This window comes from Lepidothrix coronata, unplaced genomic scaffold (genome assembly GCF_001604755.1).
Source record: "Lepidothrix coronata isolate B3197 unplaced genomic scaffold, Lepidothrix_coronata-1.0 Scaffold17, whole genome shotgun sequence".
In the NCBI taxonomy this organism is placed as follows: Eukaryota; Metazoa; Chordata; class Aves; order Passeriformes; family Pipridae; genus Lepidothrix; species Lepidothrix coronata.
In genome coordinates this window covers 4,057,462-4,082,954 of record NW_016690197.1, presented here as the reverse complement: position 1 = coordinate 4,082,954, position 25,493 = coordinate 4,057,462, and the positions used below count along the sequence as shown (strand labels likewise).

The 25,493-nt window shown below is 39.6% G+C and overlaps 2 protein-coding genes across 3 annotated transcripts in view; one reads left to right on the top strand and one right to left on the bottom strand.

Annotated features, from left to right (window-relative positions):
- Positions 1 to 1,075: 1,075 nt before the first annotated feature.
- On the top strand, positions 1,076 to 24,024 carry ANXA11 (annexin A11). Of its 2 annotated transcripts, none has more exons than XM_017807160.1 (15): positions 1,076 to 1,139; positions 10,073 to 10,133; positions 11,235 to 11,347; positions 12,678 to 13,004; positions 13,540 to 13,627; positions 14,025 to 14,119; positions 14,564 to 14,677; positions 15,781 to 15,871; positions 15,988 to 16,067; positions 16,247 to 16,303; positions 17,211 to 17,304; positions 18,059 to 18,154; positions 20,770 to 20,828; positions 21,412 to 21,534; positions 22,669 to 24,024. In XM_017807160.1, exons 2-15 carry the CDS (start codon positions 10,082 to 10,084, stop codon positions 22,726 to 22,728), a joined length of 1,449 nt encoding a protein of 482 aa, XP_017662649.1. In that variant the 5' UTR covers positions 1,076 to 1,139; positions 10,073 to 10,081; the 3' UTR covers positions 22,729 to 24,024. The 2 variants fall into 2 exon arrangements, with proteins under 2 accessions (XP_017662649.1, XP_017662648.1); XM_017807159.1 differs by having other exon boundaries at positions 12,678 to 13,019.
- A 316-nt stretch (positions 24,025 to 24,340) lies between these two features.
- PLAC9 (placenta specific 9) overlaps positions 24,341 to 25,493 on the bottom strand; it is an 11,886-nt gene continuing 10,733 nt past the window's right edge. Inside the window, exon 4 of the mRNA XM_017807161.1 lies at positions 24,341 to 24,524. Within this exon, the coding sequence (XP_017662650.1) occupies positions 24,514 to 24,524 (11 nt within the window). The 3' untranslated portion in view covers positions 24,341 to 24,513. The remainder of the gene's footprint in view (positions 24,525 to 25,493) is intronic.

Below are 25,493 nucleotides of genomic sequence, written 5' to 3'. Positions count from 1 at the left end.
ACCACCGAGGAGGCTTGGGGTGCACAAGGAGCTGGGAGGAGACACAGTTTAGCTGACTGCAACTGACCCAAGGGATATCCTGTACCACATGGTGTCACACTCACTGTATGAAGTGGTTGAACGGGAGGTATGCTTTAAGAAGCATGAACACATCTGTCCAAATTAGTTTCATTCTAAATGAAATCACCTGTTAGAATGCATATCTATTAAGGAAGCAAGTGCTGTAAAGGAGGTTCTGGACTCTGTTCGCAAAAATCCCAGCTGCAAGGACAAGTTCATTCCCCACCCAAGTTGTATAATGCTCTGATTCAGTCAGATAATGCTGTGCTTGCTATTTTGATTAGTGTCTTTGGCAAACAAAATGTAGTTGGAAAATGCCCTTTTCATTTTTCCTTTTTATTATTTTGTTTTGTTCCCCTAAATGCTTCCATGTGAGCAATTTCACTCATCTTTAAAGAATGCATGTAGGAAAAAAAGATGTTTATTGAAGCCTTTAGCTAGTACTGTTTGTGCTAGAAAAGGTCAACATGAACGATCTCCTTCCTCCAAATTTTTGGTAGAATTTTACTCAAGGAATACGTATGTAACATATGACAAAAATGGGGTTTTCTGTCCCACCTAGCCTGGAAAGCATGTTTTCTGAAAGGTCTTATGAATTCCTGCTGAGAACAGGCAGTTTGTGGGCTTAAATCCGATGTTACAACCTTGAGTTGAACCGTAGCGTCCTTGCTTTAGCCGTATCACCCGCTCCCTCGGGCTGCGCTGTGCCCTCGGGGAATGCCCAGGTTGCCCATGTGACGGGCAGAGCTCCTTTCTTCCCCCGCCGTGTGTTTTCTTTTTATCAAACGGGCCCCTCGCTGGAAGCCGCCTCTCGGTCGGACGGGCTGTGCTGTGTTTCCAGCCCCGGCCGGTGCCCGCTCCCGGCCCGGGCGCCTCCCCGGCGCTGCCGCCGCACCCAGCACGTTCCGCAGCGCCCGCCCCCGGCCCGCCCCGCACCGCGGCGGGGAGGGCGAAGGAGCCGGGGCCGCAGCGGCTCCTCCTCCTCCTCCTCCTGCTCCTCCTGGCGCTCCCCGGCCCCGCCCGCAGCGCTCCGAGCAGCCGGGACGGGCGGCGGCCGCAGCGGCTCCCGGGCACCCGCGGTAGGCGCGACCCCCGCGGCGGGACGGGGCGGGACGGGGGGCGAGGGACAGCCCGTGTGCGGGGCCGTGCGGTGCCCCCGCCGTGTCCCCGCAGGGACGGGGACCTTGGGGCGGCAGGAGCCGGGGTGACGGGCAGCGGCCCGGGGCTGGGCGTAGGGGAGGTCGGGGCGTCCTGGAGCTCCGCGGTTGGTAGGAAACGACTCCCGTTTCCTAGGGAAATGGGGTGGTTTCGGAGGAGAAGAGGTGTTTTGCTGTTGTCGTTGCAGTTCGGTACTTTGCCTGTGCCCGTGTCTTATCTCGAGCTTGTAATTTAGATGTGTACAGTTAGAAAGCAGCCTAAGATGGTAGGCTGGACATTACGCAATGCTTTTTTTTCTTTTTTTATTCCCCTCCGCCCCTCGAAGGTCCCATTTTGCAAACTGCGGAACTTTACTACCTCTTATACTTTACTACTTCTTATACGGCATGTACTTAGAGTGCTTTCGAGACACTGAAGTGTCTTAAAACCAACACTCTTCAACTCTTGCTACGTGTGTGCGACATAAAACCACACAAACATCTTGAAGAAAGATGAAGTTCCCTCTCTATCCCCATCCTGTTTCTGGGCAGTAAGGGAGTATTTTCGTGGGATATGTTTTTCTTTTTTTCATAGAGTAATGGTAGTTCCTGGAAGCTCCTTCCTGATAAGGAGGGACAGCGTTCTGGAGGGAGTGGCAGAAGCATGTGAGGCAGCTCAGCCTAAAAGGGAGCCAGATGCACTGAGGCAGAAAGACTGAGGTGAAGGTGTGGAGAGAAAGCAGACTGGCGAGAGAGAAGAAAAGTGCTGGTGCAGTGTGTTTTGATGAAGGAGCTCGTTATTAGGGTTTATGCATCTAAAAGCCTGGCTGCTGTAGGAGGTGGGAGGTTTGTTCCCTGGCAACCCCAGCACAGTTATTTTCTGTTGAGTGAGTCAGTGCTTTACTGGAGCACTCACAGTAACATCAGAAACAGTACAAAACTAGTGTGAGTGCATGCCCGCTGTAAGGCTTGAGTGTATGAACGCTTTCCCCCTAGCTTGGGGGGAAAAATCATAGAAACTATGATTTCCTGTTTTGCAAGCTGCTATGAGAGTCATGTGGACCACTCTCCTCCCACTGATGCAGCAGGGTAACTTGCACTGAGCATTGCTTCCCGTTTCACCTGTGGCCCTGTCCCCACTGCATTTCTGCTGATTTTTTTTCTTCCTGAAAGTGCCTCTGTAGCTACTTCTTGTGACTTCTTTCCCCCCTGCTCCCAAAGCACTGGGAGAATTTGTTGTATAGAATACCATAAAGATTCAGTGAGATTTTGAAGGGCCTAATGATTTTATGTCAACAATATTTATGCATCTTTCTCTTGTCTGACCTCAATATGAGACCTCAGTATGAGGTCAGAGGCCAAAATGTCTCTGTGAATCTGTACTTAAAGTTTCTGGAGTAGCCATCACATTCATTCATATGCTTTGTCACTTTAGCTTGTTCTCTATAGTTCCCAGAAGTTTTGACTCATTAGACTGGAAATTCTGTGAAATGTCAGAAGCCACTAAAAGATATAATGAAATGAGCAGTGGGATGAATATATTTCATGGGGGCCCTTATGTAGTCAAATAAAAAACATAGTAAAGATGTAGCATTAGGTAACAACTTAAAATACTGAACTTGATCTACTACAAAAAGTCAAGCCAAGAAGTCTGTCTGCTTTGAAGTTCACAGGAGATGCTGTTTCCTAGACCTCTAGCAAGTCTTGAAAGATAGAGCTTCCAGAGGGTCTGTTCAGTAACATTGCATTAATCAGAGCTAAGACAGAGCTTATATAGTTCTAGCTCTGTTATAGAGATCTAGGGATAAAAAAAGGAAGCTGAAGTTAAAGCAGAGTTGTAATTGAAAACAGCAGATGGTTTAATTGTGGCTACAGAAATAGCAGGGCTTCTGAACAATTTGAAAGTTTCATTTATGTTTAGCCAAGGCTTTATGTAATCATCCATAGAAACTTTTCTGTCAGCTTCAAATTGCAGTTAAAGGCTTCCATTACATTAAATATACAACTGAATAATGGCACCAGTGTAATTTCTTTTTTTATTTCATACATTTATGTCAGCTACCTTGAAACATGTTTCTTATTGGATATATTTTAAAAATGTATTATGTAAACTGTTGGAAATAAGGACAGAGACTTGTTAGCTGTATGTAGTGACTTTTGTTTTGAGTTTCTCTTGAAGAATGTGGCAAAAGACTTTTTTGGAGAGAAAAAAAGAGGAAAAAGCTGCATGTTTACCCTTCAGTGAGCAACACTTTTACCTATTTGAAACTGGAGTTGTTGTCACGCACAGAAGTGAAGGTCGTCCCTTTGCTTTTGCCAGTTTGTTTGAAAGCAGGTGTGTTTGATGTAAATACTGAATTTCCTTCAGGCAGTTCCTTCAAGCTGGGAAGAATGTAATGCAGTGGTAAAAGCAAATCAAAGGACAGCAATAACTTTGGAGCTTCTATTGTTGCTCCATGTTTGTTCCAGATTTTATCAGAGCTCGCTGCAGAATCTTGATAAGAGGTTAGATGCTGGCTGGGCCAAGCCTGAAGTCACTTACAGGTCAGAGTTGGGACTCACTGGTGCCCATCTAGGACACAGTTTTTCTTATGTGCTTGTGATTGACCAGGCAGCCAATCCTGCCTATGCTTAGCAGCTGTTTTTTTGTTTGTATATGTGAAATTGTATCCACACTGTTCAGCTGTCACAGATGCTGAGTGTGGACCAGTGCTAGTCACTAGATTGTGTAAAGTTAGACTGAATAAAACAAACACAAGCTGACACAGCCCCACTACTTGGCTGTTCCCTGTACAGTGCAGAGTGTCAGTGGTGTCTGATACATAACAATGTTCTTTTATAAGATACACAAAGAAAGTGAACTAAGTCCCTGCCAGATACTACCTCCTTTTTTCCCTTATGCTTTCTCTGACTGAGAAAGGAGATACTGTCTTATTCTTAAGGGGGGGTTAAAAGTGGTTTAGTTTTTGGGTTTTTGTTTGTTGGGTTTTTTTTTTTCTTTTAGTACAAAGTGTGGGTGTGGTGGGGTTTTTTTTGAGGGCATTGGGGAAGTGTTGCTGGTAGGTCATTCTGTTCTTTAGCTCTGCTGTTCTCTTGAGGAAGCACCGGACTTCACCATTTCCTTTCTTTTTTGGAGTCATTAATTCAGTTCAGCTGTAGGAGAGGCGGGCATCTGATTCGGGCTTTTGGATCTGAACTTCTGGTAGGCTTAAGAACTGTCAAACAAATCAATCCCATATTAAAAATCTAAATGAGTTTTAAAGCTTCTGAAGGCCTCTGTTTGTGCTAAAACTTTACTGTAGCCTTACAGTCAACATGCATATGAAGTGATACTCGCTGTGATTAATTTCTGCATCCCAAAGACCTCTGACTTGGGTAAAAAAGCATGTTAGTTTTGAGCTTTGGGCTTGCCAATTGCTCTAGATTAGGTACTTAAGTTACCTGAAACAGACAGCACAAATATCCCTGTTATTGTTGCTAGAGATAACAACTTTAAGCTAGGAAAATTGCACTTATTGTGTAAACAGTGCACCTCTCTATAGTGCGAGTAACTGGTTATTGGCTACATTTGACAGTGTTTTAAAAATACTCGGTTTTCTATTAGCTGGGAGAATAAATGCATCTTACAAATGTTAGGATTTAGGGGTAAAAATAGTTACTTTTCAGTGGTACACTTTTAGGACCAAAGTTTGCTATATCAAGTGCAGGCTAGGTTTGAAGGCCATTGCCTTGCTTTCTTTTCACAATGCTTGTTTATGGTTGTTGTGAAATACCTGTCTTTCTAGTTTACTCCCCTAAATTCGCTCTTTCTTGAGCAAGTCTGTTCCTGGAAAGAATTAATGAGCTGTAAATCAGTAATTCTTTATAGTCTGGAATGAACGGGGGGGTGTCCATTTGCTCACTGATGAATGGTATCTTCCTGGTGTTGCTGGACAGCTGCATGTGTAAGCCTTCCCTGTCTAGAAAGCATGAAAACCATCACCTTTATGAAAAAGCTGATGTATTTGCACACTCATATATACCTGTTTTTCATCTGTGGCATCCCGAGGCTGTCAGCCTGGTGCGGGGCACAGAGGTTTTGTGCGCAGTGTACGATATATCCATACAGCCTTTAGCTAAGGTCCTGTGCAGGTCCTGCCAGTGTGCCTGTCTTTGGAGAGTTGTCACTTGGACAACTTGCTGTTATTTGGCTTCTTCTGCAGCCCAAACAGTGTAAATGTGGGAAGTATTGTCAGAGGACTTTTGTCATCCTTTTGTTCTGTTACCTCGAAGGGCTGGGGAATGCTGGAACCCTCCTGCTTTTGCAGTGGAGCCACTCCCTGGCTCTGTGCTTCAGGCTTGGGCACAGCAACTAATTAAAAATCGTTGGTGTGAAATGAACAATCAGGTATTTTTCTAGTATTTTCTAGGATACTGAATGTTACACTATTGCTTTAGTTCATGCAGTAATTGGTATGTACCTATTCTGACTTGCACAAACAATGTAAAAACTTTGTTCTTGCATGGTGGAACTTAAATAGAGGAGCATAAATCCCTGAGGCATTAGTCAATTGGGAACATAATTCAGACTATTTATAGCATGACTGGTTTTTGCAACAAATTATTTCTATGACAAGTTATGAGTTTGAAATGGAACAATCCCATTCCATTGTTTCTTCAAACATCTCATAAACTTTAGTATTATTTTTTGCTTCTTACATTGTTTGGAGAGTGTATTTGTGTTGTTGTATATGTTTTGACTTGCAATACTGTCCTTGGAATATTTAAAATACAAGAGTGTGCTACAAAAGGAAACACTTGGATCAGGGCAGAGTAGGAAGCCAAAGTGAAATCACCCTCTTGGAATTAACTCATGTTTTTGCTGCACATGGATCTTGAAAGTCCTTGCAGCTCAATTAAGTTCTTTGGTTTTTGTTGCCTTGAGCATATGTGTAGGGCTTCTATCACTGAAAAAGTGTAGCTCAGTTGTGGCTTATGTGTCTATCTTCCCATTCAGCTTTTCTTTGTTGGACTGGCAATTGCTCTACTTTACTTTGACTAGATTTGCAAGTGCTACCTTTGTGATGCTCTTCCCTGTTCCCTGCTTATGCCAGCAGGTCAAAAAGTGCCAGATTATCTTCCAATAAAGTATTTCTATAATAGTAATAATTATGATGATATGAATTAGAAAGATCATTGAAACTAGCAGTGCTCCTGAGTTGCAATACTAGCATGCAATTGAGAGTTTTTTAAAGAAAACCTTATTTGAATTTGTTTCTGTTTTGCCATCTATTCAGAGCTGGTTTGAGTTTTCTTAAGGAAAGTTTTTCTATAGGAAGTGGATGATATACTAGTACTCTTCAAATATGTGTTCTTGGATGAAGCCCAGTAAAGGTGAGCAATGGGTGATAAGATCTGTGTAAAAGAGTTTTCCTTAGTTTTGGGTGGCATGAAATTAGCCCTGTTGGAAGAGGAACCCATTCTACTACATTATTTTTTTGATAGTGAAAAGAAGACTAGACAGGGAGTCACATACACAGAAGACTTAATGAGAAACTAAAATTGCAGGGCTTTTTATCTGTCAGGATGAAAAATATTTCACCTGGTACAAGAGAGAACAACTTGAGTGCTGCAGTGCTTGAGTCAAAGATGAATCTTGCTCAGGCTCTTAAAATAGCAGTTAGCTGGTATGATGCTGACTGTGGCTTGTCCTTGTCTTGCAAAAGCACAGCGGTGGATACCTCAGTTCATATCTGATGAAAAACGACAGCGTACTGTAAGGTGATAAATTCTGCTCTGCTGGTTTCACAATCAGGGATCAGTCTCAGAGCAGGCACCGTAATTTATAGCTTTAGGCTGCCTTTTCTACTGTATCCTGGTAATTAACCTTGTGGAGGAGCAAAGGCCAAGGGTTTCGCTTTACTCGATGTTCCCTGTGAAATGGGCATAATTAAACTAATTATTTTTGACAAATAAAGGTCACGGTTTTTCATCCGTTTTTTTGTCCTCAAATTATTTGAACCTTGGCACAGCTGGACCCTGAACAGCAGTCACTAAATAAATTCCAGCAATGGGCGTGAATGCAGTTGCTGATCTTATTTCTGTTGTACCTTGAAACAGAAGTTTTCTGGCAGCCTTACAATTTTATTCTTTACTTCTGCCGTTGTTATATGTAATTTGTATTTTTGATACAAATTTTGATACAAATTTTTTTTTCTGCCGTGCTGTGTCTTAGAGAAGCATATTTTCAAGATTCCCATTGAAAGTATATTACAGATTTAATCTCTTATGAGCAGGTCTGTTTCCTCTTACCTTTGCCAAGCAGCAGGAAAATGCTGAAGAGCCTGAGCACTTCATGGCTTGCAGTGTGAAGCACGATAGTGATCAATGTTCACTGTGGGAGTAAAACCTCAGATCTTTATTTATAGAGTCCTGAGGTCGGTCTCCAGGACTGAACACTGGGAATAGGGAGAGGACCTTAACAGTATTTGTTCTGTATTTCCTTCAGGGCACTCCCTCTTTCCATGTGTGGTTTGGTTGTTTGGATTTTTTCCTCCACTACTTTTTTTATGACTGAGCAAACACAGACCTTGCTGTTCCTGTATCCTCCCACGCAATATTTGTATAGCAGGGTGGATTTCTGTATCTTCTGTTCCCTGGCCTGTGTCACCACTTTGTTGTCAGCAGCCAACTGCTGCTCGTCACTGACAGTTTTAGTAAGATGTGGATGTAGCATCAGAAAGTTTGGAAGATGGGATTAGAAGCTGAAATGGAGACAAGGTTGTGGGAATGGTTGGGAAACTTACCTTTCTATGTTAATATTTCTTAAGTTAGAGAGTTGGCCAACAGAGACTCGGTGAACTACAGAAAAGATGGTCATCAGGGAAGTTTTTGAACATGAGAAGTCAGTGTGTTTGTGTATCTAGTTTGCCTGGAATCAAACCAGTCTGGGAAAATTTCCCCTTGGAAAGGTCCTGGATAAATACAGTGTTCAAAAGAAGCAAGTGGAACATTTTTATATAGAGAGTAACATTTTTTTTCAGATTGCTAATGAAGTTAGCTGTTACTTCTCAACCTCAGTTTTAATTGCCAAAAGGCTCTTTTAATTTTTTTTTAATTTAAAAATTAATATTCTACATCGGATTAAAAGCAAACAAGGTCTATCCCACCCTCTGCCACAAAAAAAAAGCGTGCCTTTTGCCTTAAATTTGTACCTAAAGCTTTGTTGAAAAGGCATCTTACAATTTTTTTGAGTATCCTGTCATTATTGTATTTGCATGTGAAGCTAAAAAATAAAAAATAATTATGGTTGCACCTGAAGAAATAAAATTCATTACAATGCTGTAATAATTTGTATCTAAAAATGTACACATTGACATTATTCATGCTAAGAATCTAGACTGTGTGTGGGTTTTTTGTTTGTTTTTTTGAGTGACTTGGTAATAATTGTTTTTTATTTTTTATGCTTTATTATGTAAAGCCTATTACTGAATTAGAGAGGCTCTGAAGTGCCAGACTGCCTTCTCTTGAATTTTTTTTTTTATCTTTTTTTCTTCTGACCTCTCTCCTGTCCCATACACCTGTATCTGCTGAGAAGCTGTGTTTGCTTATTGAGTCTGTTAGACGCTTTACACACTGGAGTAGGTAAGGTAGGGTTATAACTTCTGGTCTCCTCTGTTCATTGCAGTTTCTCTTAGGTAATTTCTCTCTCTTTAAATTTAAATTAGTGCAAGCAGCATGAAGTCCAAACAGTTTTTAAATAAATTGAAGATTCCCTAATTGTATTTTCTTTACTAAAAATAAAAAAAAAAAGGTGTTTTTCCATTCCACTGTTGCTGTGCAAAAGAGCCATGCAAACCAGAAAGGAAAGTTAATATGATTATGCAAAATGAAAACAATCCCACAAGAACAGCACCACCCCCCCAACGCAAACCAAATCCAAAACAAAACTCCACAGCTGAAATCCAAAACATGGCAAAACAAGCCAGATGCAAAAGGTAGTGCTTTAGGGGAAAGAGGGGAAAAAAACCCCAAGGGAATAGTTTGCACAGCAGTTCTAAAAATAGACAATAGGAATTGTCACTAAAAATAACCTCTAAAAAGTTAAGATTCATTGTGGATGTTTTCTTCATCTGGAACAAGCTCCTTGAGTTACTTTTACCATTGTTCCTGGGAGTTATTCTGTTTAAAATAAGGCCTTTTGTATTCTGGAAGACAGTTTTAATTTTGTCCTTCATTTAGCTGTTCTTCCTTTTTGACCTCCACTTCTATTTTGAACATCTAATGACTCTGTGCACTTCTGTGCTGACAGAGGCACTATCCATTTTGAGGGATCCAATTTGTTCTAGTGATCTTACCCTGTCAGTAGACCCTTCATATTTTATGACAATGCTGTAAGCATGAAGGTGTATCCCTTGTGCTTCTTACTCTGACCTTGCACTTTAGCAGATATCTGCATTTAGATGCCTTCTAACACTTCTCATACAGTTACTCACTTGAGATGTAGCTTGTCTGTCAAATGATTTTCTACTCTTGATTAATCAGACTGTTCTGTGTGAGCTGCAAACTTATGGAGATTTTAATAGCTCAATAAAGGAAGCATGTTCAAGTAATACATCCTAATCAACAGAACAGACCAAGTAAGCAGTAAGTAGCAACTGGAACAAATAAGTAAAATAGTCTGAGGAGTGACTCTGGAACTACTCAGCTATCTGAATATGTTTATTAGTCCAGCAAAAAGAATGGTAAAGAGGTTTCTCAGAGAAAAGCCTGGGCAGAGTGGGCAGTTCATGTCTAAATTTTGGTAATTGGCTACTGCATACATGTTGGCTCTTAGTTGTATGTGATGTAATGAGTGAAGCATTACAGAAATTAACTGTATCACACGTGCTTTTCAGATCTTTGCAATGAGTTACCCAGGCTATCCCCCAGCGGGTGGATATCCACCAGCAGCACCAGGTAAGTTGCTTAGATGAAGTAAACATTAAATGGCAGTGGTGGTCTGGAGTGGAAAGGTGGCATGGATGAAGAACAAGACTGCAGGGTGTTTTCTTGACTCACCAAAGCTTTCTGTATGCTCTTGTTAAGTCGTGTTTCATCTGTGCTGGGGATTCTGATTTATCTAATATGTGTGTTCTGCCATGTCCTCATATAAAGTCCATTTTCATTCATCTCAGATGAAGCACACAGCACTAGGAGATGGTCACAGTTTGAAAAAATTCAGAAAGTGTCAAGGATCTGTTGGTACTGAGTTGTGAAGGTAGCTAGTGAGAAAAACAAGTATGGGGAGGAATCAGTCACACTACTTACACTACTTAAAACCATATCCCACAAAGAATTAGGCTCTTTATTATGAAATTATCCTTAATTCACTATTCTTAGGCAGATGGTTGCCTATGGAAGGCAGAGTGCTGTTAAAAAGGGTAGCAATTATAACAATACCAAGCTGATGAAATATGCAACTATTGCTTGGTTGTCAGGGTGAACTTTACAGTTTTTAGTATTGTTGGTAGAAAGAAAGTGGCCAGTTGGATTTAGGCAAGCTAACTCAGGAAGGGAAAGTGATGTACAGTGAGAAGCCAGACTACCGGGGAGGATAAACTCTATTTCTCAGCAGAGTATTCTGGCTTAAGTTAGACCATACTGCTGTGTGCAGCCAAGTTTTATGACTTGGGTATCTGTGAATGGACCGTCGTGCTCTGTGGGCATCTCTCAAATTTGCAGCATCAGTGGAATTAATACTATCTTCCTACTGGAATACCTGGACAACTTGATAGTTAAGTGAAACTACCCTCTAGTCAAAATATGGTGTTTACAGTGTTAAGTCTTGAGTGTTAATCTTGAAATAGGTTTAGAGTTGTTTTAAATGAGACTTACAGATTTGGACATGACTAGAAATATCCAATGAAATTTCTCTTTATATAATAATTGCACTGCTACCTTGCACCTCTTCAGTTGATTTTCCTGTAGTGTTGAACACATATTACATTAGAAATTTAAGTGGTAAGAAGTTTAAAAAGGTGTAGTTTTTTGTTTCAGCGCAGCTGTGTTTGATTTCAGGTAGCAGTCCTTGGGGTGGTGCTGCCTATCCACCTTCAAATCCACCTCCAATTGGTCTGGAAAATGTGTCTGGCTATGCCAACCAGTTCAATCCCAACCAGATGGCTGGAATGGTGAGTTTGCTTTCATTTAATGTGTTTTACTGTGACTTCCTTAAGTGCAAAGTTGTGTTGCTGGCACTGTCACTGTCAAGTTTATCGCTTGAATTCTGTGCCTTTATGTCTAATCTGTTTAGGTAGTGAGCATTCAATATCATCTCTTGAAGAAAACAGTTGCTGCAAGCTATTCCTTGTTTTAAGGAAACAGAGCACTGGTTAAATGTTGATTTAAGAGTCTAGCTTCAAAAGTCATGGACATAAAACTAATGTAACTTGCCTTTTGCTGTGTAGAGGAGTGGGGAAAAAGACTATTAACACAGAGTATCCTCTGTTAATATATTCACATTTGCAAACACAGTCCAGATTTTGCCTATTACCTGGATTTTGCCCAGTCAGAGTAGGGAGGTATCAATGACTCATCCTTGAAAAGAATATAGGATTGACTATCTCTTATAAGCACTGATGTTTAACAGATGGAAGTAAAAACCTTTTACATTGATTGAAGAAAATGCAGACGTTTCCAGGGTGATTTTTTTTTTTTTCATAGAACAGAAGTGAGTGACACTTCTGACAACTTTAGTCTTCAGAAATCTGTTCTGCTGCATAACGAATGCAGTTTGTTGGAAGACATTTGCATTATAGATGCCTTCCTGAGGCAGCGATTAAGCGAAGGGATTTGGCAGCCAGCAGGCAAAATGAGCAACAAAGTATCTGGGGTGCACATGGCAATATCCACAGCAAGTAGCTTCTGATAATACTGCAGTCACTAAATGTCAGTTCTGGTCCCTCTGTAGAAGAGGGGTCGAGTGTGTCACGTGGGGAGATGATATTGATGTGGTGTATCTTTGTGCAGTTTCTGCAGAAGTCTTTCCAAATGTAGTCTGAAATCCTGCAAGTTGTAAACTACTAACACATCGAATGTCTATAAAACAGCCAAAGATTGCTCAGAGTAAGACCCTTGCACTCAGGGGATGCTGTGATCATGCAAGGCAGCCATGGACAGAGAAAGATTAAGTATAGGTTTGTGTTGCTGGGATTATTTGGCTTAAGTTTTTAGAATCAGAGGTGTGTGGCCATGGATATGCTTTGGTGTGAGTGGTGTGGGATGCAGTGGCAGTTGTGTTTGTTGGCTCTGCTGATGGTCACAGTGAAGCAAGAGTCAACTGAACACAGGCAGGTTTTATCCATCCTCCTTGCTAGTAAGGCATGATCAGTGCAAAGTTCTTTTATAGATGTGTGTCTGTCTGTGTTGGTGAGAGGGGAGGTTGTATTGTGTTGAGCACGTTACTGAAACTCAGCTGTCTGTACCCCTTCCTTTCTCTTGCTGTATTGGCTGTCACTGCAGGCAGCCAACCTGGCAGGGACCTTTGGAGGAAATGCACCACAAGGCATGTATCCTTCAACACCTGGGGGTTATCCACCAGTCCCTCCAGGTGGCTTTGGGCAACCTCCACCAGGACAGCAGCCCTCCTATGGGGGGTATCCACCATCAGGAATGCCAGCTTACCCAGGATACCCAGGCCAGCCCGCACCACCGCCTGGTCAGCAGCCTATGAACTACCCAGGACAACCACCAGCAGCTTACCCAGGGCAGCAGCCCATGCCAAATTATCCACCAGGTCCAGCTGTGAATCCATCTATGCCCTCTTACTCAGGAACTACAGGGCCTGCAGTCTCTCCTGTAACAGTAAGAGCATTCACTGCTTTTTTTTTTTTTCCCGAGATGTATATGTTTCTCTCCATTTTCTTCATTGTAGTAGTGTAAACCAATCCTCAAATTGAAAATAAAGTTATGAAAAGAAGTTTGAGTGAAGAGAGAGAGAGAACCTTTTCAGATGGAACAATATAGGGGCATATGACTCGAAATAAATGCTGTTTTACTGCATTATCCAAGAAGAAAGATTCGATGTGAATTCAAATTTAAGGAATCTTGCCTTTCCTAACTTTATGAAGTATTGCCAGTTGTATGTACAGTATCATCAACCTTAATTACTGGACAGCAGATTTAATATCAATGAACCTTCTTGACCTTGCATTAATTCGTGTGTAGAAATGAACAAATTTTTTTAGGTAGGGTTGTTTTGAGTTCTTTCTATTACTTTACTCACAAAAAGAAAATGAGTAACAGTAGGCATCTTTCCAAAGTAGTAAAACACAGTATTTTACTGTTTAATGCTAATATGCAACTCAATTTGATCTCATTTTAGCATGGAAACCGAGGCACAATCACCGATGCACCGGGTTTTGACCCTCTGAAGGATGCAGAAGTCTTAAGGAAGGCCATGAAGGGATTAGGTGAGCAGTCTGTGGATTTATATTTCAGTTAAAAGTAGAATTGCAGCTTGATTCAGCACTGATCTTTCTCCATTGTTGCACATGTACTGAGTGGGATAGTTCACATGTGATTGTCCTTGGTTATCAGAAAAATCATTGCAAGTTCCTGTAGGCATAAGCAACATAATGAGTTTGGTTTAGTTTTTTCTTGGGTTTTTTTTGTTGTTGTTCTTACTGTGTTTGATTGGGGGTAGAGCTTGAAGTTCTGTGGCCGTATGCAAGAGTAGATACTGTAGATGATTTAAAGGCATGCATGTCCTTCAGCTGGGTTCAGAAGAGTTTGGGATCAAATGGAAACAGAAAGCTGAGTCCTCACACGACATGCTGCTCATTCTGTGGTGTCTGTGTGCCTGTACAGGAACCGATGAGCAAGCCATTATCGACTGTCTTGGAAGTCGTTCGAACAAGCAACGGCAGCAGATAATGCTGTCCTTCAAAACAGCTTATGGAAAGGTAGGTACATCGGGAGAACAGCGGGAAGAAGGAATATGAGCCTGCATTCCTTCAGTGGAAGTCAGAAGGCTTAGTGTTGGGAAAAAAAGGATTGGAAAGAGCTTTAGGAGAAGATGGTTTGTAAGCCATAGCCTGCTCAGGGTGCTACTTTTTACCCACTCTTGAATTCTTCATGCAGTGTTTCAGATAAAACATGTAAAGCAGTTTCTCTCCTAAATCGTTACTTTTACTCTTTGATCTGTGCAGTCTATTTAATTGGACCTTAATTACCTCAATGTACATATTACATTATTCTGGTTTTAGTGTTAAGTGGAACAGCTTTACTTTGAAGATACATTATTGGTGCTTGTGCATAAAGAATTCTAATTAAAATGCATATTTTTCGTGTTTACTTTTGTTAAGTTTGGTCTTTATGCATTTTTCCTTGTTTTTCCTTGTCATTAGGATTTGATCAAGGATCTCAAGTCTGAGCTATCAGGTAACTTTGAGAAGACAATCATGGCAATGATGAAGACACCTGTCATGTTTGATGCTTATGAAATCAAGGAAGCTATAAAGGTTTGTGTAGGAGATACAAATTTTTAAGATAGAGGAAATAGCTGAGCTGCTAAAATATTTGGTTGCCATTTAAAAGCTTGGACTTACCTTCCCTCCTCTGTGTCCAGATGTTCAACCCACTGTTTGACTGTTCTGTACTCTGTTTCTTGGAAATATATGATAATAAAATGGAGAAATGTTGTTCCCATAGGTTAAGGATAAAGACTTATTTGATAGGTTTGTGTTGTAACAAAAAATATATTGATAAAGAAATACTCAGAAAAGGCAGAAACTGAGTTCTAACAGTCTCTGCAGTTAATTTGTTACATAGTCTTGAGTAAGGCACTGAGGCAGCTCTCTTCTAAGCCAGCCACTGTATGGGGAGCTTTTATTTTTGGGGTTTTGCTTAGAGCTGTAATAGAACTGGTTCTAAACCCACTCAACTTAAGGGTTTCCAGGGACTTTACACTTGGTACTCAGGAATAGTTCAGAACATTATTTTCACAAACATTTTGGTCACTGTGTACCTTTTTTTTATCTTTTTGCCCACCTCAAAAGTGTGTTTTCCTATCCCATGCTGAACCTTCTCTAAAATATTTATGGAAGTTTTGAGTACTTTATAGCAATCGGACTATTTTATAAACATTTAGATTTTTTTAAAGAAAACCAGGTCAAACATTTGTATTTTAAGACAATGTTTGAATGAAGGTCAGTACATATATTTATGTGATCTTTAGTCACAATATAAAACTATCTATGAGGATGAAATAATATTAGCTGTATTGTAATTGCAAATGCTATCTATTAGTTAGTGATAGTTACCTGTTAGAATCAACAAATTAATCATTAATGGTAAAAAAAATGGATTCTTAAAATCTGGGATGAAGGATGACATTTTTTAAATGAAAGATTGTTATCATAATTTCAATTATCTGTTCAATTTTGTATCTTTAATACATGTCTGTCTTAGAAACATCATTAGTAACATTTAAATTGCTTTGTCTTTTTCTATACAAGGTTATATTCTGAATTTTTTTATGTAATTTTATTACATTTCTTTTATACTAGGTTGTAGGAGACAGATGAGAATCTGACATCTGTTTTCTCCTTATGCCTTGTTTCAGGGTGTTGGCACAGATGAAAATTGTCTCATTGAAATCTTAGCTTCTCGCAGTAACGAGCATATTCAGGAACTCAACAGGGTCTATAAAGCAGGTTAGATTTGCTCCATACAAATTTTCTTCCTTTTCTTACTTAATCACTGACTGATAATATGAATTTAGGAAATGAGCAGGGATGTATGATGATTCATGATTGCATCTCTTTTCCAGAATTTAAGAAAACGCTGGAGGAAGCAATAAAAAGTGACACATCTGGACACTTTCAGAGGCTTTTAGTTTCACTTTCTCAGGTACTTGCCTGCTGGGATTTTGGAATTTGGTTTGTGTGTGTGTTTGTAGGTGAGGGTTTTTTGTTTGGTTGGTTTTGCTTTGTTTTTGTTTGGTTGGTTTTTTTGTTGTTGTTGTTTTAATTTGAAAGGAGCCCATCAAAGCCCATCAGTAACACTTCTGTATCTTCTAATTCTTTCAGGGAAACAGAGATGAAAGTACAACTGTTGACATGTCTCTTGTCCAGAGAGATGTGCAGGTCAGTGGAAATGCTTCATCATTTCTAAGTACAGTGAACTCAATACACTGAAATTTGACTGTGTGGTTTCTGCTTACCGTTAGTTTTGGACACCTTGTGACTTCTCCTAATGTAGTGCTTAAGTTTCAGTGGATGGAAGTGATATGAAAAGCCCTGACAGAGCATTAGAACCATGTAGGTGTGTTAACAGAGATGAAGCTCTTGGTTATAGAGTCCATAGGATATTTTACTTCCATTCTGTCAGCTCTCTGGGTTTTCCAAGTGTTGGATGATGCCATTGTGCTGTTTATTAAAGAAATTGCCCAAAGAGATTTTAGGTGATATGGGTAAACATTAAATTTTAATCTATTCAACACCTGCTTTAGCTTTTGTGTGTTATTTAAGGAACTCTGGATTTTTGCAGCAAATAAGGCACTTGTGTTTAGTAATGCTTGCCCTGTTGCTTTTCCTGTATGTTCCATTTCCTCACATAGCAAAGGGAAAACCCTGGTTCATTTTAGCTTACTACTGTCATTTAAATAGCAATGTAATTAGCTTTCTACATAGTATGCCTTAGCCAAAAGACAAGAATGTCCCAGAACACACCTAGAGGTGTAGAAAAAAAGCTAGATGTAAGGACTACTAGGAAGAACAGTTTTCAGGTACTTTTTAAACAATTTCCCCTCCTTTAGTAATCTGGAGCTGTTGTGTTTGAGCACTTATGCATCAAGATAGAAACGCAAGCAGAACGTATTATAGGAAAGTTAGAACTAGGTGCTGTTTATTGCTTGCTCCTGTTTTCCAGCAGTACATAAGCTAAGAAATAAATATAAAAAGTGGAGAGGCTGTAAGGAAGCAAATCTGTAACTCAACTGTTCAGCCTGACTACGTTTCTGAGTAATGAAGCGTGAATTCCCTCCCTGCTTAGGAGTTGTATGCAGCTGGAGAGAACCGTCTAGGAACTGATGAATCCAAGTTCAATGCCATTCTGTGTGCAAGAAGCAGGGCCCACCTCAGAGCAGGTAATGGTGTCTGAAACAAGCGGGAACCTGATTCTGTTGTGGGTAATGGTGAAAATGTACAACATCACTCTGCCCCTGAATTTCCCCCATCTGTAAAATGAGCACAGTGAGATATCAGTGAAAAGCAGGGTGAATTCTGCTTTGAAAAGGCTGAACAAATACTGCACATTGTAGTCATCTTGTTTAAATATCAGAGCAGGTAGAGATCATACTTGTTCAAATGTTTCTCTGACAAAAGAATTGAAAAACTAGAGTTGTTTCAGTTTTGCATACTTGTGTTGTGCACAAGACACTTGCAACCTTCCCGTTTTACTTGTTAGTATTAGGTGTAACATCAGTCTGTAGTGGTGGGAATGTTTTAGTAACTACATAGAACTTTTAAAATGTTCTGTTGGGGTATTGAGGTATTTGAATGTAGGAAAGGGGTGTGTATGAGAACCTGAATATTTTCTTCTTAATTTTATTGACACCCAGAGCCTTTTCTAGAAGAATTTTCACTATTTCCCTTACAATGGTTTCTTGGTCTAGCCCTTTAGTCAGAAGAACAGAACTAGACAAGATAGAAGGAGCAAGATAAGGTGTAAATGGAACAGTATACTTGATAGCACAGTGTTAGTCGTTGAGGTGCTAAAACTTGTGTGAATACGTTACAGTATCAAGTTGAGAAACGCGATATCAAGTGAAGCCATCCAGCATGTACCAACACCACCCATTTTTGCAAAGCTAACTCCTGAAAACTCTCTTTTCTTAACAGTCTTCAATGAGTACCAGAGGATGTGCAACCGGGACATTGAGAAAAGCATATGTCGCGAAATGTCTGGAGACCTGGAGAAGGGCATGCTGGCTGTGGGTATGTGTCATCTCAGCAAGTTCATTTCTGGTATTCTGCTGCAGCTGAATTGGCTCACATGGCATCTGTGGCTTCAGATAAGGATGTTCTTGTTGGCAGTAATTCCAGTTTCCTGCTTTTCGTGTTGAGCTTTCTGTGAAGTCACTTGTGGTTGGTAAAGCGAGGCACTTAATTCACCTCAAAATGACAGATCAGGCTTTTGCTGCAGGCAACTACAGAATTTAAATTTCACGTGTTAAAATGAGGAGAGAATTACTAACTGTACTTGACACTGTTTTAAGAAGTGAAGAGAACCTGTACCAACTGCTGAGTCAGTGAGAATGGAGTATTTGGGACAGCCTTGGAAATCCAGCAAAATATAGGCATTGACTCTGATTAGTTACCTCTACCTCCTTTTAGTAGAAAGAAAACTTAAATTTGATGACAAAGGGGTTATTTTTTTCACATTTCCTGCGTTTACAGATTTCTAAATCTTTGTTTTTAATTGCCTCCAGTACTGAGGAGTGAAAAATCTTACCTTAGATCTACTGGTGTCCCTTCAGAGGTCGTCATTGATTTCCATGAGGTTGGGACAAGGCCTCCAGTTGCTGTGTAGTAGTTTTATCTGAAATGTTTTATTCTAGATATAGTTGTGAGCCACTTTCTTGTTTTTTGTCTTTACATCTCCATTTCTTTTTATGTTTATTACTGTAAACATACTGTGGTACCTAGAGCTCCTACTTTAAAGGTGTTTTTCTTTGGTTTTGAATATGATAGTAATGTAACAAAAAGCCATAAAAAAAAATCCCAAACCAAAAACCAGACACAAAAAACCCCCAAAACTCCTACCAAAACAGGAAAAATGAACTTTGCATCACTTGGAAGTGAGATATGAGAGGATATTTGGCTCAACCACAACAAATTTTTTCATTGAAGTTTCCAACAAAATCTTTCAAAATGGGAATCCGTTTTAAAAGCTTAATTTTTTTCTCACCTCTTTTGTACATATGTGAACTATGTAACTGCTGTTCTTACTCTGCTTGCCACAGTGTCACTATACTGGTCTTTTAATGACCCAAGCTGAGTCTAGCTCATTGTGTATGATACATTTTCAGACCTTTTCCAGGATTCAAAATTTGTCATCTCAGAAAGTACTGTTAGAAAACCAAGCTTAGGGAAAAGAGGTATTTCACAGTGTTTGTAGTAAAAGATTGCCTTGGGAAAGAAACTTTATTCTCAGAATTTGGAAGTCATTTGACTTAATGGAGCTTTGCAGTGACTTGACAGGTCTCCATATAGATACAGATTCAAAACTGAGACTGTGTCTTGCAAACAAGTCATTAGCCTTCAGAACAAGACTTGTCATTAATATTCACTGAATAACTCCCTTTATTGAATGGATTTTGTGGAGTTTTTTCTATTTATATGTATATGCACATATATCTAAATCAGTCAATGATGTTAACATCATTTGTTCTGTGAACCTTATTTGTAGGAAAAAAAGGTTTTCTAATTGAAAATATTTAATTTTGCTTTCTTTAAAGCTTTCTGGATTGTACAACTGGTAACTAACAATAACATCTTTAAACATCTTAAAGTGCAAGTGTGTTGTTTTAGCTAAATACAGTGATACAGAAATGTGCATTTCATTTTGTCATTCGTTTTTGAGTAGTATTACATGTATCATTGACAGTTGTGTGATGAACTGCTATCTCTCATCTACATTTTCCTACTCAGAAAAGTACTTCTTCCTATATAGAATGTGTGTTGCCGTGAAATAATATTTAGGTTTACCCCTTTGGTTCTGTATTGATTTTGTGTGATTGATTTTGATACCCTTCTGTGCTATAAGATGTCAAGCGTGGTCTGTGTTCTCTGTAGTTCGCCACAGATTGCATGATTGTTTACTTGTAACCAACATTGCATCAATGTATAGATTTCAATTCTGATGAGTGATGGAGGATTCTTTCATTATCCTGATTAACATGACAGTGATTTGATTTAGATTTTGCTCTTTCAGATTTCTAATGAACTGTGCTAATTAAATATAAAATCCAGTCATTACTAAATGAGCACATTAAGAATTTTTCAGTCCTAATGAACTTGGTGGCTAAAATAGAACTTTAAAATAAGGGTTGTGACAGCTCACCCTTAAGAGGAAGGAAGCACCTAAGAGTCTCTGCTATCATAGGTGGCTACCCAAGTTATATTAGGCAGCACTCAAGTTGCCACACTTTGCACATGCATGACTAGAAAATTCAGAACTAAGAAGCAGCTAGGAGCACTATGTATTACTTCAAGTCTTCTGCCACCTTCCCATCCTCTCTTTTTCCTTCATAAGCAAGAATCTGGTCATTTGACTTTGAAGGTTCATTGTGGCTGCTTCACACTAGATGGCTTCTGGTGACAGAAAAGCTTGCTTTGAGCCATGAAGTGTAGGTTCTTTAACTTTATTGCAGCTACTGTTTGGATTAAAAAACATTTCAGTGACTAACAGAAGGAGTGGAAGCTGCACTGTATCAAGTGTATGTTTATGTAAAATTAAAGCATGTGACTGTGTAGGATAAACTGAAAAAATTACTGAGTTCTGATCGAGGAGGAATGGCTGATTTCTGTAATACTGTTTCTTTTTGCAGTTAAGTGTCTCAAGAACACACCAGCTTTTTTTGCAGAGAGATTACAGAAAGCTATGAAGGTAAGTGCCTATGACAAGTTACATAAACTTATAGTATGAGGTTTTTTTAATTCCTGTACAGCTCATTGGAATGAACTGTTCATCTGAAGGGATTACATTTTTTAGTGGGCAGATGACTAACAGGATGCAGTCATTATTATGAAAGGCTGGAAAAATTTAGCTAATTTGATCCACTTAACAGAGAGATGAATACAACCATACATAAAACAAAGTCTTCACTTGGAAAAACACAAATATGCTTAAAACTAATTGAAATTGGTATATCTTAAGTAGGAAGGTCTAGAAGAAATAAATAAATAGGCCATTAAACTTACTAAATTTTCCTGTCCCCTTGTACCACTGTCAATCCCCTTTCTTTTCCGAACTGTTCTTGTGCAAAGAAATTACTTAGTGTCCTACCATGAAATTTAATTTGTTGAAGCGTGATAGGCCAAATTCTTTTCAAGCTTATTGAAGTCAGTGGGGTTATGCTAGTAAACAGGCATTTTGGGGGGGGTGAGTCATTTTATTTTTAACCAGTGCTATATCATACAGCATTTCCACCCATCATTAATACGTTACATTGCTGTTTTGTTTGTTTCAGGGAGCAGGAACAAAAGACAGGACTCTGATCCGAATCATGGTGTCGCGCAGCGAGGTTGACCTGCTGGACATCCGTGCAGAATACAAGCGGATGTACGGCAGATCTCTCTACACAGATATCACTGTAAGACTTGGAGATTTTTATCTTTCCTGCCACGACATCCTTTATGGGGGTGGATACTGACACTGAGTAGCTGTTAACTGCTCTGACTGTAGCTGTCTGTGTTGGTTTGCTGCATTCATGGGGATAGTGGAGGCTGATGTAGCAGAGAACAGACAGCACTTGCTTTTGCATGGGGGTAGATGAGCTAGAAATGGGAAGGGAGCTAACAGACAAGGAAAGGGAAATTGGTCTAGAGGGGTTTCAGAGACCTGGTTTCAAGTCTGGTCTCTGTCCCAGTCTCTGAATATGATCTTGTAGAAGCCACTCAGTCCTCCAGCTGAGTAACAGTGGTGCTCTACTTCATATATGTGTTGAAAGAATGTAAAGCTCCTAAAAATCTTGTAGAGGATTTCTTTCTCTTGAAAATACAAGATTTTGGAAGGAGGCTAAACTTCAGATTCTTTTGCAGTTGATCCACCATCCTACTGTTGTTAAGAGCCTTAGCAGCAGTCAGGAGGGTGCCTGGACAATGGCAGGGTAGTACGAGCTGGAGGAAAGTGACTGGTGCCACTTTCATTTACCTTTTAATGAGGGTGCCAAATCTGTTAAGCCCCCGTTTATTCCTTCTGCTGTTGACACTGAGGGGCTGTAACTTGGTGGCATTTAGAAAGAATCCTGCAAAGATTCTGAAGGAATAGGTGTGTGCCAACTGTCTTGATTTGCTTGCCAGCAACTATATGGCGTTGCTGCCATTTGCCACAGAGGATTACCCAGCAGGAGCTTTTCCCAAGTGTGTAACTCTGAAGGAGTGCTTCTATGATAATAGTTGCATGCCATGTAACCACCAATGTATGAGTAAAAAGCAGTGAGACACTGGTGGGAAAGCTGTGCATCTTTTCCCTCCACACTTCTCCTTTGTTCTGACATTCAGAAACAGAACAGGCCATACCCATTTAATGGATTGAACTTAATCAAAACTTGGTTTCAGTAAATATGGAGCATGCATATGCAGAGTTATGTATATGTAAACTCTGCTTCTTATTTCTGTAAAAGTAGAGCCAAATCATCCCTGGAAAGAAAGTTCTTAGTTCTTCAGCCCTGGCTTCACCTCTTTTGGTTGTTCTTTAACTTCTCTTTTTCTGCATTCCTTTCCAGGGTGATACTTCAGGAGACTACCGGAAAATCCTACTCAAGTTGTGTGGTGGAAATGACTAAATGGAGCATTGAGCTTTTCTTAAAAAGCTTCTATTTTCATGTTTTTGCTGTAAAGCATCTTTTTTTCTCCAAAAGTAAATGTGTAATGACCTGTTTCTTCTAAAGCAATTGCATTTTAAAAGATAATATTGCATATATCTTCAGTTCAAAAATAGTAAGTAATAAATGCCAAAACCACCCAAAATACCAAGCTTATGTGCCATCTGCTCAGGATTCTGTATAGCACTCTCAGCAATCCGTGAATGGCAGGTCATTATTTCTTTTCTGCTTATATCATGCTGAAATAATGTTTGTTTTATAAAACAAAAATCACAGTTGTATGATTTAAGGTGTTGTTTTGTATAAACATTGCATGCCATTTTAATGCAAGTTTTATATATACGGTATGCAGAGTTGGTTTCAGGCTGTCTGACTCCCTGATATGTGGAGAGAGCAGCTCGAGTTTTTGTGTCTAATTAAGACACAAAAGAAGTTTTAAAAAAGTTTTGTCAAGTTCTGTTTTCTTTCCTTGATTCTTTTCAAGGAAGATGTGTTCCACATTTCATTCTTGCCAAGGCAACCTGTCACGAGGCAGTAGTAGTGTTTACAGCAGTAAGGATTCTATGGTTAATGTTTAAAGGTTTTGCACTGTGCCTTAAATATATGTATGTAAGAAGAGATTATGAAATTAAAGCTGTCTAAGTCTTTGCAGATTATGCTTTTTGGTGTTCATGTTGATTTATTGTGTGAGTAATTACTCACTTTATGTCACTTTCTTTTTCCATAGAAGTTCTCTGCTTGAATCTACAGGATTATTAGGAAACTGTTGTGTTGGTGAGAGCTTGGTACTTATTTGCTGTTGATGAGCAATTGTCTGTACATGATATATGTAATCTGTAGTTATTGCTCAGTATTTTCATTTTTGCATGTTGTATTTTATCTTATTCTTGGAACTCTGAATTTTTGTTCTCTGCTAGCATGGATGGCATCTCTCCAGCTTATTCTCAAAAATAGAAACATCTAGAGGAAAAAAGTACAAGGGAGAAGGGTTTTTTCTAACTAGGTCAGTGAGAATAGGCTGCTTGTTAATCAAGAACATGCAAACTCCTCTTATTTCACACACATAGGCATGCACTGTCTCTATTGTGTAAGGGCCAAGCAGGTCCTTTCTCCTAGAAGTTGTGTTGCTGTTTGTCTTGAAAGAAAATGGTGATGTCGTGGTTTTAATTCTTGATTGTATTGTCAGTATGGCAAGGGAGAAGAGTGTAGGGATTATAGAATATGGTAGCCGTGTGTCCACATAACAAGTTCTGGCCAGGATGTGCTGACAGGACTCCTGTTTCAGTCAGTGGCAGCAACGTGACTTATGTCCAAAGCCAAACTGCTCCATACACTCATTTCTGTCAGACAATCTGAGCATGTCATGAGTGGAAACTGCAGCTGAAAGTGTATCTTCATTGGTTAGCACCAATAGCAAGAGTTCATTTCTTTGCCAGGGAAGAAGGAAGCTTTTGAATTCAGGGAAGTTTGTTAGCTGTGCTGTAGTCACAGACACCACCTGATCTTGTTTTCTTACTGGCAATGCTGTATTTGAAATGCAGTTTTGTTAAATAGAAAGCTTTGAAACACTGTCTAAAAGCAAATACCTGTTTATTATAAAGCACAGGAACACAGACGGTGAACTACAGCTGAGGGTTGTTCATCCCTGCACAAATTCTGGAAACACAAGCTTATTAAATGAGCAAAAGTGCAACTGTTGATGACAACCATACTGTTACATTCACCTGTCTTCTGTCTTTGCAGTGCTCAGCTGGTATCTGTATAAAGAAGAGTTGATGTAATTATTTTTGGTTACAAGATCAGGATCCATCTTTGTTGGATAAATCTCTTTTAAAATATGCTACTCTAAAGTGAGGAATTGTTACTTGGATTCATGAAATCATAGAAGGAAGATCCGATCTGTAATTCTTGAGCCGTTTGGCAGTTGTTGCAAGCTCTGTCTGAGTAGTACTTACTATAGATGTGCTGCAGATGTGCTTGGGTTGACCCAGGATTTCCATTTTAAATTCACTGTTACACTTTACTGGAATACTTTTCACTTTTATTGGAATACTCTCTTCCATTGCAGGGGAGTAACTTAATTACTTAGTTACCTGTTTACTGCCCCTCAGAGAAAACTGGAAATTTTAATGGGTAACAAAGTTGGTGAGGACATATCAATCATGATGACCAGATCAGTATAGCAACTGCAAGAACTAAAAACCAGCATCAACTCTACTGTCTACTTTGAGCCCACCTTCTGTCATGTAAGTGAACTATGGCATGCCCATGTACAGCTATCACAAATAAACAAACAAAAACCGCAACACTGACAAAACTGACTTCATAAACATGTCTGTGGATGCTTATACCTTTCCACAAGTGGTTTGTTTTCCACCAGGAGTGTGTCTTGCCTTGTTAAATGCACTGTTGATATTTGGGCAGAGAATGAAGAGGAGAGACCATTATAAGAAGCTGTGTAGAATAGGTGGTCTCATCCAACTAATCTCTGTTGTGGTTTAGTTTATTCCAAAAACATCTATCCAGAAGCACATTTTGTGTGAAGGGCTTGCATTTCAAAGTTGGATTTAAGATATCAAAATGATAATATCTCCAGTACTTTTTTTTTAATTTATTTTGTTACCCTCTGTTATCTTGTCATACGTGAAGCTCTAAAGAATCACAGCATCTTAAAAGTGTAAGAGACCTTGAGATTGCTTAGTCTGTTCCCCCCCCCTTTTTTTTTT

Coding starts and splice junctions, on each gene's coding strand:
- ANXA11 (XM_017807159.1), top strand. CDS start 10,082: ATGAGTTACCCAGGCTATCCCCCAGCGGGTGGATATCCACCAGCAGCA. Junction 11,348..12,677: donor CCAACCAGATGGCTGGAATG/GTGAGTTTGCTT, acceptor CTGTCACTGCAG/GCAGCCAACCTGGCAGGGAC. Junction 21,535..22,668: donor CTCTCTACACAGATATCACT/GTAAGACTTGGA, acceptor ATTCCTTTCCAG/GGTGATACTTCAGGAGACTA.